This window comes from Penicillium expansum (genome assembly GCF_000769745.1).
Source record: "Penicillium expansum strain MD-8 chromosome Unknown contig177, whole genome shotgun sequence".
Taxonomy (NCBI): Eukaryota; Fungi; Ascomycota; class Eurotiomycetes; order Eurotiales; family Aspergillaceae; genus Penicillium; species Penicillium expansum.
In genome coordinates, this window is record NW_015971244.1 from 16,735 (window position 1) to 34,957 (window position 18,223).

Sequence of the window (18,223 nt, forward strand, 5' to 3'; positions counted from 1 at the left end):
TTAGATACAAAGAGAACGATATAAATGACCTCGACGCGTGTAATTTCATCAAAGGTGCGGTCGTGAAAGGGTCGTAATCGTGAGATATGAGTGTCTCATCCAATGCTGGTGATGAAACTCAATGGCTTGGTTTCATGTTGGACAATCTGTTCCAGCTGGTTGAAAAGGCGATCCAGAATATCCGAAGCATATTCCTCAGATACAGTGGTCGACCAGTAGCGTAGTTCCACCTTGAAGTGGGAAGGTGAGGGAAGAATAGCGACGCAAAGGTCATACTGCAAGAATTATCATTAGTTAGCTTGATCGTGATTCTAGTTCCAAAGACACTCACCTCAGTTGCATCCTCCAAATCGATGAGTTTGATATCGATCTCATTGCTGCCATCTTTCGCAGGAGATGATTGTGTCAAGAAAGGGTTCTGCACTGTGAGAACCGTGTTAAACAGCTGCTGGTCATCGTCTAAGCCCCTTATTCCAGATTTGCGGATTATTTCTGGCACGGAGCAGTACTGATGGTCATTTCGACGCTGAATATCCTCCTGGTTCTGTCGGAGAGTGTCTAGCACCGTGCGTGTGGGATCAATCGCAATTCGACACGGAAGAACGTTGAAAAATGATCCAACAATATTCCACACTTCAAGGTGGGGGGTATCACGCCCCGAGGTGATGGTTCCGAAGCACACGTCGTGGGAATTGGTGTAGTGCGTGAGTGTTAAAGCCCATGCCAGTTGGAAAACGTTGGTGATGGTGAGATGATTGGAGCGCCAGAAGGAGTCTAGACACTTTGATTGCGCGGATGGCAGGCAGCGGCTCTTCGAGCGAGGTTCAGGTAGGGGAGACTGCGTGGCAGGGAGTCTGGGCAAGTGGGAAGGGTAAACTCCATAAAGCGCCTGTGTCCAGTATTGCAGAGTTTCTGCAGATGACTGGCTGCGCAGATGGGTCAGATATTGACGATACGAGACGCCTTTCTCAGGCAAGGGGTGACCCAGTAGGACGAGAGAAAGCTCTTCTAGTAGAACGGTCATGGAAAACGCGTCAACCAAGGCACATCCCATTTCCAGCCTCATGAAGACCACCCCAGAATGGTCCTGACTGATGATTAACCGGTGTGGTGCTGACAGGCCCCATGATTGGACTGGTTCGAGACTTTTCAATTCTAAAAGCGCATTCTTGCTGGGAGGAAGAACAAGAATTTGAGCTGGTCCCTTGTCCAGGACCACATGGAGATAATCTGCGTGAACCTTCGGGTCTTTCATGAGAACCGTTCGCAGGGCGACATGACGGTGGACTAGTTGACTCCAAGCTTTGCTCACCTGCATCGTGGTCACTGATCCCGTGGGAGTAATCTCGAAAATTGCAGTGCTTGTGTAGTTGGACGTATAGAGCTCCAACACACCGCTGTGGGCATCAGAGCAGGGGTAGATATCCTCGATAGAATCCGATTTTAACAAATTTAACTGAGCTCGAACCATATCCAGTTGGTAATCGAGGTCCTCCGACTGGACGACATGATCTCCCCCTCGAATCAAGTCTTGTGAACTCGGGAGTTTCTGGCGTTTGGAATCAACGGTCTGGCCCTGAACCACAATGACATGTGTGCAAAACAAGGATACAGTGTTCTTTGAGAGGAAATCCTGCATCGAGATGGCCATGTTGCTTCTCCGACACAAGGTGAGAACCCGCATAGCAGTGATGGAATCGCCGCCCAGAGCGAAGAAGTTATCATCCATTCCAATGGCCTCCTCATTTAATGACAGGGCTGTGGCAAAGCTTGCACGGACGAATCGCTCTTGCTCTGTGACTGGCTCCCTTTTCTCTGCCACCGGAATGTCTAGATACATCTCCAATGTCTCTTTTTCCATCTTTGATGCAATCTGGCGTAGTGTCTTGCGGTCGGCCTTACCACTTGGGCTAAGTGGCAGACGAGATAGCGAAAGGAAAAAGGACGGTATCATATACGGTGGAAGGTGTTGGTTGAGATGATGTTTTACACCTTCAAGGTAAGCTTGATTTTGTCTGGACGGCGAGAACACTTCTCGGTGGTCATGGTAATCAGAGTTGATGCCGACAGTTGTTTCAACCGTGGCAGGATCATAGACGAACATGGTAAGTCTGGGTCTCTGGATACCGGCAGGCTTTATCAATTCCGCAATGACCGCGGTACCATGTTGGTATCTCTCGGCACAATGCTCAATCTCGTGCAGCTCAATCCGCTGCCCATTGAGCTTCACCTGTGTATCCTTTCGGCCGACCAAAGTCAAAGACCCGTCTGCATTCAAGACAGCGAGATCTCCAGTCTTGTAAAGTCGGCCTCCTCGCAAGAAGGGGAAATTCGCGCTCCAGATAGGATCACGAATGAAGGCCGCTGCAGACTCCTGGGCTCGGTTGATATACCCTCTTCCAACAATCGGCCCGCCGATCAAAAGTTCTCCTTCCGAGCCCACAGGCTGAAGCTCATCATGGTTGTCTGGGTCAACAATCCAGCAAGATGCGTTTGGAGAAGACCCGACGTTGCCCAAATCGGAGGTGAGAGTCAATGGAGCTGTGGTGGTCGTATACATAGCGCACTCAGCTGGCCCATATGATTGATGCAGCCGGACGCGTGAAGCCCAGGTCGCCAGATCAGAGGCTGAAGGTGGCTCCCCTCCAAGGATTAGGGTTTGGAGATAAGGGACCGCGGCTGGTGATAGAGTTCGCGCCACTGAAGGGGTCAGCATGGCTATGTTGACTCGCATGCTTGTCATCGTTTTCGCCAAGCTGTTCATGCGTTGAGTTTCGGAAGGCACACAGACGCAGCCCCCCGCGCCGAGGAGAAGTACAATCTCAGCAAGGCAAATATCAAACGCGGGCGAGGCAAAAAGCAAGCCCCTGGAGGCAATTGATGCGCCGATGAGGTCCTTATGTGCCTCGAGCATCGAACATACCATGCCATGCTCGATCACAACACCCTTCGGGGTACCTGTCGATCCGGATGTAAAAGCAACATACATTGGATCTTGATGAGATACCTTTGACGAAGTCCAAGCATCATAGTCCGCTTGGGTCAAGATATCGGGAGTCAGAACTAATATATCATCGACCAAACCCGTGCAATTCTCTTGGAATACCGAAGAGCATATCATCGTTCGTGCCCCAGCGTCTCGCAAGATATGCTGCAAACGCTGTGTGGGGAAGCTGGGTTCTAACAAAACCATGGCAGCTCCAGACATCATGACGCCCAATATGGCAACGGGGAACCATTTTGATCTTTCCACGCAAATCCCAATCACTGCACCGGGTTCCGACCCGGACCCGAAAGACTGGAGATGGCCTGCTAATCTCCGAGCTAAAGCGATAAGTTCTTCATATGTGAGCGAGCCATCCCATGCGCAGACGGCCTCTGAATTTGGCTGGGTAACGCCGAAGCCCTGGATGATATCGTGTAGGCAATGTAGGCGGGGACAACTCTTTCTGTTAATCGCCGCTAATTGCTGCCACTCGGGAGAAAGCTGACTTCTCAGGTCTTTCATTGTTGCCCCGGCCTCCCGGAGAATTCGTTGCAACAAGGTGTCAAACTGCTCTAAGAGGGCCTCAGCCCTGCCAGGGCCCAGAATGTAACTATTAAAGACGGCCTTGATCTCCAGGGATTCTCCTTCCTGTTGGACCACGATTGACAGGGGATACGACGCAAATTTCAGGTCATGGTCTTCGTTCTCCGGTAAGCTAACCAAGGCGCCCGGAGTAATCTGAAGAGATTGTAATCTAATGGTGAGAAGATTCTGGAATCCACAAGCTAGGGCCGCGTCTGAGCTTGACTCCGCGATACGCTCGAGACCAATATGTTCAAATGGCATGATGGAGACGTCGTGCTGTCGCATTTGGATCAGCATATTTTCCACCGATACATCGTCATCAAACTGCGTGCGGAAGGGGAATGTTGCGAAAGTTGGCCCGGCAATACGATTGATCTCTGGAACTGGGGCATTTCGGCCCGAGACTGTCAAGCCGTATACCACATCATTTGAATGAGTCTGGGAAGAGATCACAAGAGCCCATGCTAATTTGATCTTATTGGCGAGAGTCCAGTTCGTATCTGACTTAGTCAGGGCAATTTGCTGGCTTCTGACTTGCCAATGCGGTTCGACAGATGGCCGCCGGGGAGAGACAGGGAACATTGTTGCTTGGAAATCATTGAACTCTTGACTCCAAAAAGAGTGACCTTCCTCAATGCTCAACTTGGAGATGTAGTCAATGACATGATTGAAGGCAGGGCGTGGTGGCAGTCTCTCACCGCTGTAAATCACCTGAAGATCCTCGAGCAGCTGCAGATATGACCATCCATCAAAAAGAGCGTGGTGCATGGTCAGCAGGAATGTGCCAGAGTCCAATCCGCTGGAAGTTTGTGCAGGATGGAATGTCACACGCGCAAGGGGAGTCCCCAAGTTCATGGGCTGGCCATCATACATGGCTGAAATATCTTTGCATGAGGTATTGTGTTTGGTGACTACTTGAAGCTTTTGGCCATCCTGAAGTTGGATGATGCGTGTTCGGAGGATGGGATGTACGAGCCAAAGCTGTTCCCAGGCAGCCCAGATCCGATGAAGGTTCGTAGAAGGAGCCAAGGAGAACTGGTATGTGCCCATGAAAGCTCCCGGATTCTTGATAGAAAGATGCATGAGGCCTTCTTGTAGAGGGGTACAAGGGTAAACGTCTTCAATCATCCCGCTGTCAATGCCGCACTGAGCGGTCGCGGCGGACAGACTCTGGTCGGTATCCGCGAGAAGAGAGAATGGCGAGATCTCGCGAACCTCTTTGCTTCCGACAGTACATCGCGCAATCGCTCGCGGATTCTGAAGACGGATGACATCCGCCACCGTGATTTCCAGACCACGCTTGCGTGAACAGGCTACCAGCTCTATGGCAGCTAATGAATTCCCTCCCATGTCGTAGAAACCGTCTTGTTCATTGATGTCTGTTTCCAGGCACCCCAACACCTCGGCGAAAACCGAGCACAAGATACTTTCCTTGATGAAAAGCTCCGGGTCTAGCTCGACAGGTTCTTTATCACGCTGATGTGATGGGTATCGTCCGCTCGGCGAGTGACTGGATGCTGCTCCAAGATCGACCAAAGCCCGTCGATCGAGTTTGCCGGTTCTTGTGAGGGGTAAGCGATTGACGAATATATATTTGGTTGGGATCATATACGGCGGTAGACAGTCACTGAGCCAGTGTTTGATGTCGGCCACCAAATTGAGGAGGGTGTCATTCATGGGCACAACGAAGCTTTCCATCGTCATGCGCGTCCCACCATTATCTGCAGCAATAAACAATGCAAGGAGCTTCCCTGCGCTGTTACCATTTACTTGAATTACATCGGCCACCGCAAGTATTCCGTTCTGAAACTGGGAGGCATGATGTTCGATTTCCTGTAGGTCGACGCGTTGGCCGTGGATTTTCACCTCCCGGTCTTTACGCCCAACATATCGCAGCGTGCCATCGTCGAGGTTATATCGCACAAGATCTCCAGTTTTGTAAACGCGTTCACCTGAAGGAATTCCGAATCGCTTCGCCCAACGAGGGTTAGAGATGAAAGACTTCTGGTGGGGTTGGTTGAGATAGCCTCGGGCCACGATTGGTCCGCTGATGAGTAACTCCCCCACCGCACCCAGGGGCTCAAGCTGATCATGATCTTGAGGGTTCGCGACCCAACAGTGACTGCTATATGAACGGCCGATATTTTGGGGATCTTCCAGTTGCACATGGGGCTGCACAGTGGACACCACACTGCACTCGGCGGGGCCATATGCGTTGAGGAGTTGGATCTGCCCCGACTCCGACCATTGTGTGATGTGGTCTTGAGACATGGGCTCACCGACAAGCAAGATAGACCGCACGTCCGGTACCTCTTCAGGATTGATGAACCGTGCGACAGATGGCGTCAACTCGAGCCAGTTGGCTCGTAGCCCACGGATGGCATCTGCCAGGCCGTTCAGCCTCTGTTTCTCTGAGGGTATACAGACGCAACCACCCGCCACCAAAGTCATGAGTGTCTCAAGAATGCTGCTATCAAACCCATAGGAGGCAAACTGAAACGCCCGTGTCTGGCTATCGATATTCTGAACTGCGCTCTGGGCCAATGTATTTGCAACGAAGCACTGATGTTCAATCACGATCCCTTTGGGCTTTCCAGTGGACCCTGAAGTAAAGGCGACGTATGCGGCGTTTGAAGGCTTGACAGATATGCTAAAGGCGCTTTTGCCTGTATCAACTTGGCTCTTGGTTGCGTCGAGGACCGTGATAACTCCAGGACCCAGATGCCGACCTAGTTCCTGCAATGACTCTGAGGCGATGGCAACTGTTGCTTGCACCTCCGAGCAAATCTCTGCCAGACGAGCCATAGGGTGCGAGGGATCGAGAAGCACGAATGCACCTCCCGCTCTCAGCACTCCCAGCATGGCGACCACCGTCCAGCGTGACTTTTCGAAGTAGAGCGGCACCACTGACTCTGGGTGAACACCTAGTGACAGCAGCTTGAGTGCGACTGCGAGTGAAAATTGATCAAGCTCTGCATATGTGATGGAACCATCCCAGGCACACAGGGCCTCGGCATTTGGTTGGCTCTGACAATGCTCTAGGACCAAGGTATGAATGCACACCTGTGGTCGTGCGAGGGAATACGGGTTGTTCCATTGCCGGATCAATCTGGAGCTATACCAGCCCAGGAAATCTACCCCTCGGAGGGATAGCCCTGGCCTCATAACAATTTGCCCCAGAATGTGAACCATAGCCGTTAATTGTGACCAGGCTTGGTTCACTGTGAGAGATGTCCTTGAGTATTCCATGGATACTTGAACGGGTGATATACTGCAGTCCAAAACAATGATCGTATTGAATTCACAGGGCAACTGTGACTTTATTAGTATGTCGTGTGAAGAACACATTATTGACTCTTACTTACAGACATCGGACCGTTTGGTTCATCATGCCATTTGATGACCACAGCCGTCGAGGCATGTGTGCCTGAAAGGGGCTCTCTTTGCGTTTCCTTCGCTGCATCCACCAAGAGACTATCCGGATTGTCTGATATCTCCCAGGTCTCTAAATGGGGCGGTGAAGCCACTAATCTCGAACACGCATCCCTTGGAGAAGCTACCAGTTCTTCTAGCACTGCAAATGTTGTCGTTTGTGTTTCTGATAGCCTGGCAAGCAACAAAGCCCAAGATGCCTTGAGAGGACGAGGCTGGAGCAACGCTTCCCCATTGTCAGTCCACTCTGCTTCTAATTCCTTATCCAAAGGAAGGGAAATAGTATGACGACGATGATAAGAATCCATGGCGCCGATGGACAAGTACTCAAAAAGTTAATGTTCCTCCCGAGACATGAGGGTTCTTTCAGGGTAATGAATACATAGAATATCCGTACTTCTGTCCAAATGATTTCCTCCGATATACCTTTAAAAATGACGAAGAATGGGTTGTCAGCAACAAGAATGTTGTTATAGTTGCCAAGCCCAGCCTGGCGACCAATAATCCATAGTGCGTGGCTACACCCACAACCATCCCCACTAGTCCTTGCATATATCAACACCATGCACTTGTCTAGATCAGCGCGATGCGACCATGCATGCCGATCCTTGCTGATTGACATTGGACCCACATGCACTTTGTACATGTAAGATTCGGGCCCCTCGGTGATGTCGCCTTAGAACGTCAGCCGCACTTGTGGGGTCCGGAATATGATCGTTTCTATCACTGGACGTACCCATTTGGGCAATTGTAGCCATGCTATTCATTACAAATTGAATTCGAATTCGTCATTTCCGAGATCAAATCCTCCATTTGTTACTTCTGTTTCTTTCCAACGTCAGCTTCACGTGATGTCTAGTTACGTTTTTCTTGCACTGCAGCTGGCAGTTGTATCACTTCTAGTCACCTTGTGGCGCGCCTTTCAACCAAACACTTGGTCCAATCGAGTAGTTTCCTACATAATAAATGTGGGTAATACCCCGAGATACATCAATAGAACACTGCTGACGGTCATCTTTGTATCATTGTAGAGACTTTTGCTGTGGTGGTACCCAATTTATTCGACAGATGGCTCAACCCCAATACCCACTTACCCCTACCGATTTCCAGATGGCGGGGGGAGCCTCAAGTTCCTGGAGGGAGAGAATGTCTCTCGTCAGTGGGCAGAGCAATATGGCTCAGTGTATCGCATCTGGGTTGGTCTCACTCCAGAAATGTAAGTTCCCACTCCTAAGATGAACTGCCCGGGCTAAACGAAAGTACAGCATTCTGACCCGAGCGGATGAGATCAAGACGGTCTTTAAAGACTCTGGCAACCACTACAAGGCTTCAAACCTGAATGGTGGATGGGTGATGGGCGATCTAGTCGGCGATGGTGTCGGACTTATTAGTCAAGCACATTGGAAAAAGGTCCATGCTGTGGTTTCGCCCCCATTTACCCAGAAGCCCACTACATATGTTCCCTTTGTTCAGTCCCGTATTTCTCGCCATTTTTCTGAGTTATACAAAGAGTATGAAGGCGGCAAGACACTGCGAATCAAGCCCGCCGAGGACCTCAAGCTTCTGCCCTTCTGGGTCATTAGTGACCTCTTATATGGAAACTTGTCCCCGGAGATGACAGAGGAACTCTTGCTCATCACTGATCTGCGCACCGATGTGTTTCAATATGCCTTTAAGGGCGGGTTGTCACTCTTCTCCATCAGCAAGATATTTTACCCGGCCATAAGGAACAAGCTACACGTCTTCCACACTCGCTGGGCTAATTTCAATCGGAAAGCGTATCAATATGCAAAGAACCGTGACGATTCCTCTGCTTGTGCTATTGTTACCCTGTATAGAGCAGTCGAGCAAGGTCAGATTACACCAACTGAGCTGATGCACACATTGGACGAAGCGCTGTTTGCCAATATTGATGTGACAATTGGCAGCTTCTCCTGGATCCCACAGTTTCTTGCCGAGAATGCCGGTTTACAGTCCGAGCTAAGAAACGAAATCACACAAACCCGATCTGACGAAACTCCAGAGTCATGGGTCAAATACATTGCCAGTAATTCAACTCTGCTGGCGAGCTGCATCAACGAATCCGCAAGGTTGAAGCCAGTCACCAACTACACCTACGCGCAATCAATGCCCACTGACCGTGACGTGGGTGGATACCGCATTCCCGCTGGCACCTTTATGGTGGTTGACACTAATGCGTTGAATATATGGGATGATGCATGGGGCTCTGATAAAATGACCTTCCGTCCCCAGCGGTTCCTGGAGGAATCCAGGGCCAGTTTTCGGTATCGCTTCTGGCGTTTTGGCTTTGGGCCCCGCCAGTGTATTGCACAGGCATTAGCAGACACCATCCTCAAGGTGTTAGTTGCGTACACGGTTGAGAATTATGAGTTGAAATCCTCTGGAAAGTCTGCTGTGAATGAGGAGGATGCCCAGAAACGAGGCGAGGCGTGGTTTAAGGTTGCTGAGCAGGAGATTATCTTGGAAGCGCTATAGTACATTTTATTCTTTTCATTTGAGGAGGCTTGGATTAGTTTGGCTATTCAAAATACATGGATTGATCGTTTGAATTAATATTTCCCATACTTTTGCGTCCCAACTGGGAATATTGTCACTGACTTTCACTGATCATGTACGCTTCGAGGCAATGGGATTCAAATGTAGATACTAGTTCAATGGACAGAATTAAAAACCAGTGCCTTGCCAGGTTTGTATGTCTCAATATTCGACATGTCACTGGCTTTGACCAACTAGGTGATGCTTGAACCATGAGACTTCGACGGAGCCTACAGGCGGCCGAATCTCGGTCTCGTTCATGCACCGGCGATCCTATACACAAAAAGCCGGGTATAATAATTGGAAGGTACCTACGGAGTACTCCGTATAGTGAAATGGGAAATCAAATGACAGTTCAAGATCGTCAAAGACAATCCGAGATAGGTAATCGATAGTTCATGTGCTATTATTCCCGAGGTCCCTTCTACGCTTTAAGTCTGCATGATCCCTGCAACCATCAGTGGAGAATGATTTGATCTAAACTAACTGTCGGCCAATCAACGGATAAGAAACCAAGCAGAGTTTTTCGCGGATCCACATTCACGGATATTTTCTCCACGTCCTTGAGGCTGATTGAAATGCACCTGTCAAGGAAGACAGACATCAGACACGACGTAGCGTCTGATCATGCGGATGGATTTTTCCAGTGCATATACGGAGTACCTAGGATCGTCGTGGCAAATCCCCTGCATCACGCCCTATCCGTATACGCCGTATCACCCGTCGCGCGCCCGATCCATCTCCGGCCCCACACGTTTGGCTGCATGGAAATTATAACATGTTCTTGCATTGCTAGCTCACATTATATTGTAAATTGTATGCAACCATGCATCATACATGCGCCTTGTAATCAACGGCAAGTAGTTCCGAGCCATTCTTGGCTTTAGACTTTCCCCTAAGTAAGTTTAATTGAAACCCAGCTGAAAGCTATTCCCGGGGTATTGCAGCATGTTTCAGGCCCCCTTGCTTGGGACTCACTTGTAGATTATAGGTGACAGTTTGTAGAGATTGATAATACATACTACCTTCTTCAGTGGTGTGGTAGGGTGCCAGTGGTTAGTTTCAATAACACCTGCAACGAACAGCACATCGACACACTGTATGTATGGTGTGATCGGAACATGATAGTTGATGCATGAAGCAAGTTACATATATTCATGACAAACACAGGTAGAGCGAATTAGGGTGAGCTCTCCATCTCGCTCAAAATGGCAGGTGGTATGTAGTATAGTACCAGCCTTTGTATTGAGGATCGACGGCCAAGTGGCCATAAAGAGAGATTGTCTCGGGCTTGTTGTACAAATTATTGTGAGCCACAAAGCTAGCACTACAACTAGGCGCGCTACGATGACTGTCACACACGGCGTTGGCCCCAAAGGAGTTGCGGTACCCGGGTCCAGTAAAGTCCAAGTAATTATCATCGGGCTCGGGATTGCTGGTCCGGTCGCGGCCATTGAGTGCTATTACAAAGGACACGTGGTAGTTAGCCTTGAGAGAAGTCCACGGGTTACAGTACTGGCAAAGCTCTGTGATGTCAGCTTGAATGGTCAGGGTTGTTTATTGGCTGGAGCAGGACATAGCATTGCCTTGGGAAGTAATGCGACAAAGGTGGTACAAGGTTAGAACAACAGCAAAGTTCTGCGTCAGCTGGTCTATGAGTCCGACGACGTGGCTGCTATGGAGACTCTAGACCTTGCGGGAAGACTGTACGCCTGATTCCATGGATGGGTATGAATTGGGAGAGGGTGTGAATATCCACCGTGGAACATTGCTCCATGGATTATACGAACAAGCCAGGTCTCTGGGCGTCGATTTGCCATTTGACTCGGCTATCACGGAATATTGGGAGGACGATGATCAAACTGGCGTGATTATCGATGGCGAGCAGCGGAGCGCAGCTGACTGCGTCGTTGGCGCGAATGGCGTGCATAGTAAGACATAAGATTATGTGCTGAGACACTAAGTCGCTCCCCAACTATCTGGAGTAGCTGAGTTCCGGACTTGTTTCAGTGCCATCTTGCTCGCAGGTGATCCCGAGAGCAAATGGGTCTTGGAGGAGGCAGGCATGCAGGACCGGATGCGACGGTACGTAACGAAAGGAGGCCTAGGCTGGACTTTGGCAACTAGCAAACGCGGCCACAATGCGATGAGAGTGTTTCAAAATAACACAGGTCATTGATCACCGAATATTCCATCGCACAGCAAGTATCAGGTGGTGGAGGATTGCAAGAAGCGCGTGGAAGCTTGATGCACATTTTGACATTTTCGATAGAAAGATCATATAGACTGAATCTCTCTTTATAGAACGCATAAGTTTAGACTAATGCTTGCTAAAATATATCCTTTGAATTGAATGTCTTCATGCTATCGCTCCAAACATGGCTCTAAAATGTTCGGAGACACCGTCCTTCACCATATTAATCACCTTGGACACGTAAAGGGGGAAAGGGAGTAGATTTTGATATTTGCATAGTTCTTGCGTGTTTGAAAATTAGAATCTAAAAGCAAAGCGTACCGTCGTAGGACATCATACATTGTTTCCTGGTGGCTGATCCAAATATCCTAAGCTACGTACAAACAAGTTGTCCACCGATCCATTCATGTCTCTCATCAACCACTATCAAAGCCAAACTATGTGTATGAAGCTGCTAGTGATAGTACATGGTGAGGTATGGTCCTTTCTTCTTACCGTATGAAAAGGATAGCCATGCCTGATGGTCTGTTGCGACAGCTAAGTCCTTGCTGGGGCTGGTATCACACGAGTCAGGTCAGCAAGAAATATTGCGCATATCTGTCTAGAGAAGGGACTTACTAGTATGTCTGCAGATTATCGTGATAAACTGCCGCTTGCTCAGGCATATCGTAGCGTTCGAAAAACGCTGCGAGCACGTTGGCAATTTTCAGCTCAGAAATGCCGACCAAGGGGAAGTAGAATTTAGGCTTGGGCAATGCCTCGCCGGGATTCATCTCGTAGTTCATGATGAATGGAACAATGGTGTCAGGATCTCCAGGCAGTGATGGTCTCTCCGGCTCTTTCCGCATGCCTTCGATAATCCCAAAGTCTACCCACAGCTCCCGCAGCATTTTCAGTCCAAGCAAGGTCTCTTCGTCGTTGAGCTTGCCGCCCATTGTCCAATGCTCCTCGACCTTTTCCAACCTCATGTCTAGCTCCATCAGGTACAGCTTGATCCGAGTTTCGGCTGGATCGACCAGATCACAGGACAAAAAGTAGAGGTCTGTTTGGCTCTGGGTTTGCATATAGGCCTCAATGACCTTGCTCGAGGGTTCGAAAACTCCTTGCTTGTCCACTTTCCGAATAGCAGAAAAACACAACTTAGCCACACTTTGTCCTATCACGGAAGCCTTAAGTGCCGGGTAGAAGTACTCCTTGACCGTGATACCAGTCTGTCCCAAATCCAAAGCAAGCAGGATTTGCGTCTTCCACGCGGTTCCCGAGATTTCTTCTGGGGACATGAGCTTTTCCTCGCAGTCCGTCAAAGTCAGCTCGTTGACGAGCATTTGATGCAGCTCCATGTCGACGGTAGCAGATCCAATAGCCCTTAACTCAGCTAGCGTAGCGTGTACCGTGTGTCGGTTGAGCGGGTCGACTCCAGTGCTGGCAATGTAGCTTGTAGGCTCGAACGCAACCCGTGCAGTCAGACCCAATTTCTGAACATTCTGACTGAGCTCCACGGAGCCGGTGCCTCCAAGCAGACATTTGTATATGTCTCTGCCTCCCGGGAATGGTCCCAATTTTGGGATTATGACATGAGCGAAGAGACATAGATATTCATATTGCTGATGGATGCTGTAGTTGCCATTGGAGAGCATTCTCCCCAGCATTGGACCGACCGCATGCCAATATTGGTGTTGATCCAGATTGGCAAAGGTCATCGACTTGCTGAGCGTGCGATGCGGCATGTCTGCCTCTTGTGCGACCGCTGGCACAGAGGCATTGAGAGCCTGAGGAGTTGAAGCGACTGTCATTGTGGTACGGTGGTATGAGTGTTGTTCCAGAAAGGAAGTGTTTCGGAGGCGTTGAGTGTGGGCCAAAGGTCATCCTAAATACTAGATGGCGGACTCTATATTCCACGCTAATGCCAATAGCTCATGTTTCCACGTCCTAGGAGGATCAGAGCACATGTCTCATGCAATATTAGTAAAAGTCCCGCTTGGTATGTGGTGAGCTGAAAAGTTTCAGTAGCCTCGTGCTACGCACGGACTACTACTTTGGAATGTACCGAATAGACAGGTCACAATATGCAAGGGGCTTCTACGTACTGCGCAGAGTTCCATCTGTTGCCACATGACTCACTCTGCTTGTTTGAGTAAATCCTAATGCAACTTGCTCTTTTAGTTTTAATCGAACTCACAAGTCTAAGGCCAAGATATGCTAAGTAAGATTAATGCTCCCTCAAGACTCCTAGTGATTTGCTTGTGGTGATGAAAGGAAATACTACCTTGTCGCTGGTACTTCAAACTAGCGCGCCCCATGACACCCTCTCCAACGAATAGCGCTCACGGTCTGGCTCTAACAAGAATGAGGCAAAGACTAGGCTGCCGATAGAGGCCTAGAAGTGATGACCGGTTTTACGACCGCCCGAAATAGTTGCGTGGGATGAGTTGGTTGATGTTTGAAAGTCTAAGCTCAAGATATAGTTATCAATTACTGTGCATGATGAGGTCCATACAGACATCGGATGTCCAAATGTCCTTGGGCTCCTTTGAGGCATTATGCCAGCATACGTGGAATACGTGGAAATGGTTCAGGATTAGTTATTTTGTATGTGACCCACGAGATTAACACTAGGGAAGATATCGAGCTCCAGCTATAATTTAGCTTTGGTGTATAAAAACCTCAATCACATCTAAACTCAACCTCCACTGTCATCGTTGGGTGTAGTGTTCCTTGTCTTCTTGACAGACTTTCATTCCAACGCGATCGTTCCAAAGAAGGAAAGTGCTACCAAAGCCACACCTTTGACATATTAAGAAGAAACATATTATAGTATCAATAGTCTCTTAAACTAATGGGCTAATATCGCAAACCTACCTACCTAGTCAGTGATACTGATGTTTATTTTAACCTTAAATATACATGGTCAGCTCCCGTGGATCCATTGCACGGGCGTCCCGAGGCCCTCCAATCCTGCCCCACCGGGCTCCAGTAAGCCTATCGCGTTCCGCCCTATTTAAAGATGTAAGCTGATGAGGCTGAGCAGAAAGTACCCCGCTTGGCCCTGATTCTGCTTCAAAATTGTGGATGCTTCAACACCGCTAGGGGTATAATCATTGCGACGTCTAGATGGCCAAAATCCCAGATTGTACAAAGCTATCTTATCCAGCACCAGAGATGGTTGATTATGGTAAGAGATACCAATCACTCTCAAGCGGTATTTCATTCAGATGTCCTAACGATATCACATGTAGTCCCAAACAAGATTGTTGGCTCTCATTTCGGCGATTTCCGGCTGTGGCAAACAGTTGCCCTCAAGAACCTCACTTCTTCTATGAAGAGTACAATCGCTTTCTCGTCCAGCGGCGAATGGCTTGCCATTCCTGACGGCAAGTACGCAACGCTTTGGAATACTTCAAACCGAACGGCAATTCGCACGTCAAGAGACCAAGGCGAAAACATTCAAGACGAGAACGAAAACATTCAGGTTGCTGCTTTTTCACCAAATAGCATATACTTAGCGACGGGTGGGACCAGGCTGATTATCTGGGAAGTCGCTACAGGGCTAAATTTCTCTCATAAATCTTTCAATGTGGGCCAGAATGTCCAATACATTGCATTCTCCCCAGATAACACACTTGTGGCTTGTTCCTCTGCCTCTAAAGTCGGGGTTTGGAATATTCAGTCGGGGAAAAAGCTGTTCAAATTCTCACATCCAAATTCTCGTGCAGTACCTCTAATCTTTGCCTCCGTTGGCACACGACTGATTTACTGTCCGTCTTATGATGGCCGAATGTGGACCCAAGACCTTACTACTGGGGAGTTTTTCATTTCTTCAGCTTCCTCAATGAGGTTGCAGCTATCTTCCATACTAGGTGTTGTGCCAAACTTTTCCCTAGATGGAAGATACCTAGCAGCCTCCGATGGTTCTAGGATCTTTGTTTTGGATACGACGAAGAAGACTCCTGAAGTTGCCCCTCCTACTGTGCGGACAAAATTATTCGGTCTCATACACAGAGAGTTACGCCCTTGTGAGGTGCACGTTGCTACTGAGGAATATCCGAATCATTGGTTCAACATTGAACTAAATTGTGAGAGAATCGGCAATTTGGCCTTTTCTCCGAATGGAAAGGTTCTAGCGACCTGCATGCACCCCAAGGAAAACGTGTCGATCTGGAAAATTGTTCTTTGGGATATTGTTGAATCCAAAAACGGGACTTTCAAACTCGAAAATTTTCGCACGATTGGGGAATTCCATCGTGACATTCGTAGCGATAATCAACACATGGCGTTTTCCCCTGACGGGACGTTTTTGGCATGCTCTTCCATCAGCAATAGAATGGTCAGGCTCTGGAAAGCTGATATATGAAATGAATTGCCTATGATTGGTGTGGTACAAGGACTTGCGAACAACGTCATCTTTCCCCCCAACTTGAACCCGTTTCTTATTCTAGTTGCATGTCGTGAACACATGTATTATATCCCCTATTTTACCAGGATGTTCTATCGAATTTAAACTATTGACTCAGACGTACATACTATTTAGTCGCATCGTTACCTTTGCCGATGATATGTTAGAGATCAATCTTAAATGGCATTACATTTGGGTTGAAGAAACATACCTTCTCAATATACCTCACACCTACTTCAATGCCATCAACATCTTCGAAATCGCCCTCGTCTCCGAAGTCAACATTTTCAGCGTCCAAACATGTCAAACAAGTGACAACAACGTCGGAGTATTTAGTCCCCATGCGCTTCCGTAGTTCACCCTTCGCTAAGAAAAGGAGATGTTTTTGAAAATATAATCCTCGACCTGTCCCAAGAATAGAAGCGCGAGTAGGGCTTAGAGCATTGTCATTGCTTGAACTCAACTCATTGTATGACACGAAAGACTCCCACAATCCTAGCTCCAATAAGCATACTCCAAGACTGTAGATATCATGTTGCATGATATAATCTTTGGGGGAGATGGTCCCTATGCGATCGGGATGTTGGTAAAGACATCGTTCCCAGGACGCTTCACCTTTGCGCAAAGTTCGACCTGAGGCCATGCGGAAGCTGTCGAATCCAATCAAAAAGGCAGACCCAATCGAGGATTCATCACCTCCCAAAAGTAAGATTGTCTCTGGACGGATATTCTTGTGGACAAATCCAAACAAGTGAACAGAGTGCACTGCTTTAGCAAGCTCGTTTGCTAGTTTGAAGCGATCGGAGAGTGAGTGGGTATGGTTCATATCCTGAAAACAACCTCGGAGAGAGCGATGTGGAAGGTGTTGTTCTGGCATCCGAAAGATGATGGTAAACGCATCTGGCGTAGATTGAGAAGAGTCGGGCTTGTGTTGTATATAACCTTTACAGCTAAGGAGACCGAATTCGATAGCATCAGACGCATTCAGCCGTCTTGCGAGATCTCGTATATCTTTCTTCATGTCCCCGACATTGGCCCCTGGAAGAGGTTCAATTCGTTCCAGAATAAGCGATTGGCCATTTTCTGGCCTCTGGCCCACCTGCGCTGAGCAAAATGGTATGTCTTGTGGGTTAATGGAAATGAGAGCCTCCGATCGGAGACAAACCGATGCAGCGTTCGTGACTGTTGGATTTAGGGCTGTCCTGAGGGCCTGCGCAGGGGGTATCGGGTCATTGAAATCTATAGCAGCATATTTTCGGCTTTTCTCTAGGCCAACATCGACTTGATGGTGGTTTGCGAGCTTCATGATCAGAAACCACGATGGGTCAAATAGTGCCTGCCAGTCTTTGAGATCCTCAATGGCCCGGTCAATCTTCTCCTTCGTGAACGCATATTTCCACCGATGTATTTGCAGCTTTTGGTTCCCAACAGGATGACTCTTGATGGTAGACTCGACACTGTTGATAGCAATCTCCAACTTAGTGGCGAGCATTGCAATCGTCGCATGTTGGTTCACCCGATGCTTCTCACTGAGCTCGGAAGCAATACCCCGCACCACATTCAGCTGGACCTCCGTCCTCATCCAAAATGTTTCCACACGGAGGGATCTCTCTTTAACGTCATCTTTGGCATGTGCAGCTGCGGTGCATAATTGAACCAGTCTCGTGCCATATCTGACATGTGGTCAGTTTAAAAGGTCCGGTTGGGATCTGCAACTCACTTGAAGCAGAGGTCTACCACTGAAAGAATTGAAATAGGGTCTGCCATATTGAACAGAATCCCTGAAATCTTGATAGAATTTCGTGTCTAAGGGGGGACAACAATGATAGTTGCCCGAATGCGGGGGCTGACACCATGTGGAAGGTGGATACAATGATTACGAGGGCTGGGGCCATCACGATCAAGATAACCGGCTTGTTTCCCAGGCAAAAAGTAAGTTTCCAATCCTACATTCCATGGTTCTATATGAGATATACCGAGAAGGATCTATGTACTATATATTATAATTAGAGATATTGGTGTCACTAAACAAAGGAAGGTCCAAGTACCGTCCTCCAGGGGTGTTGTTGCGGGCCCT

The 18,223-nt window shown here is 48.5% G+C and overlaps 8 protein-coding genes across 8 annotated transcripts; 5 read left to right on the forward strand and 3 right to left on the reverse strand.

Annotated features, from left to right (window-relative positions):
* Window positions 1–95: 95 nt before the first annotated feature.
* On the reverse strand, window positions 96–7,311 carry PEX2_054980 (non-ribosomal peptide synthetase; the record flags this gene model as incomplete). Its single annotated transcript, XM_016742772.1, has 3 exons — window positions 96–275; window positions 332–6,883; window positions 6,937–7,311. The coding sequence occupies 3 exons, from the start codon at window positions 7,309–7,311 to the stop codon at window positions 96–98; spliced, it is 7,107 nt and encodes a 2,368-aa protein (XP_016600770.1).
* A 543-nt stretch (window positions 7,312–7,854) lies between these two features.
* On the forward strand, window positions 7,855–8,034 carry PEX2_054990 (uncharacterized protein; the record flags this gene model as incomplete). Its single annotated transcript, XM_016742773.1, has 1 exon — window positions 7,855–8,034. One exon carries the CDS (start codon window positions 7,855–7,857, stop codon window positions 8,032–8,034), a length of 180 nt encoding a protein of 59 aa, XP_016600771.1.
* Window positions 8,035–8,113: 79 nt separating this feature from the next.
* On the forward strand, window positions 8,114–9,499 carry PEX2_055000 (cytochrome P450; the record flags this gene model as incomplete). Its single annotated transcript, XM_016742774.1, has 2 exons — window positions 8,114–8,199; window positions 8,269–9,499. The coding sequence occupies 2 exons, from the start codon at window positions 8,114–8,116 to the stop codon at window positions 9,497–9,499; spliced, it is 1,317 nt and encodes a 438-aa protein (XP_016600772.1).
* Window positions 9,500–10,906: 1,407 nt separating this feature from the next.
* PEX2_055010 (uncharacterized protein) lies at window positions 10,907–11,182 on the forward strand (the record flags this gene model as incomplete). Its single annotated transcript, XM_016742775.1, has 1 exon — window positions 10,907–11,182. One exon carries the CDS (start codon window positions 10,907–10,909, stop codon window positions 11,180–11,182), a length of 276 nt encoding a protein of 91 aa, XP_016600773.1.
* Window positions 11,183–11,279: 97 nt separating this feature from the next.
* On the forward strand, window positions 11,280–11,807 carry PEX2_055020 (uncharacterized protein; the record flags this gene model as incomplete). The annotated part of the gene is made up of 3 exons (XM_016742776.1): window positions 11,280–11,490; window positions 11,548–11,644; window positions 11,762–11,807. 3 exons carry the CDS (start codon window positions 11,280–11,282, stop codon window positions 11,805–11,807), a joined length of 354 nt encoding a protein of 117 aa, XP_016600774.1.
* A 400-nt stretch (window positions 11,808–12,207) lies between these two features.
* On the reverse strand, window positions 12,208–13,546 carry cdpNPT (putative dimethylallyl tryptophan synthase; the record flags this gene model as incomplete). Its single annotated transcript, XM_016742777.1, has 2 exons — window positions 12,208–12,307; window positions 12,372–13,546. The coding sequence occupies 2 exons, from the start codon at window positions 13,544–13,546 to the stop codon at window positions 12,208–12,210; spliced, it is 1,275 nt and encodes a 424-aa protein (XP_016600775.1).
* Window positions 13,547–14,912: 1,366 nt separating this feature from the next.
* Window positions 14,913–16,104, forward strand: PEX2_055040 (WD40 repeat domain-containing protein; the record flags this gene model as incomplete). Its single annotated transcript, XM_016742778.1, has 2 exons — window positions 14,913–14,925; window positions 14,990–16,104. 2 exons carry the CDS (start codon window positions 14,913–14,915, stop codon window positions 16,102–16,104), a joined length of 1,128 nt encoding a protein of 375 aa, XP_016600776.1.
* A 205-nt stretch (window positions 16,105–16,309) lies between these two features.
* Window positions 16,310–17,913, reverse strand: PEX2_055050 (uncharacterized protein; the record flags this gene model as incomplete). The annotated part of the gene is made up of 2 exons (XM_016742779.1): window positions 16,310–17,819; window positions 17,867–17,913. The coding sequence occupies 2 exons, from the start codon at window positions 17,911–17,913 to the stop codon at window positions 16,310–16,312; spliced, it is 1,557 nt and encodes a 518-aa protein (XP_016600777.1).
* Window positions 17,914–18,223: the final 310 nt, after the last annotated feature.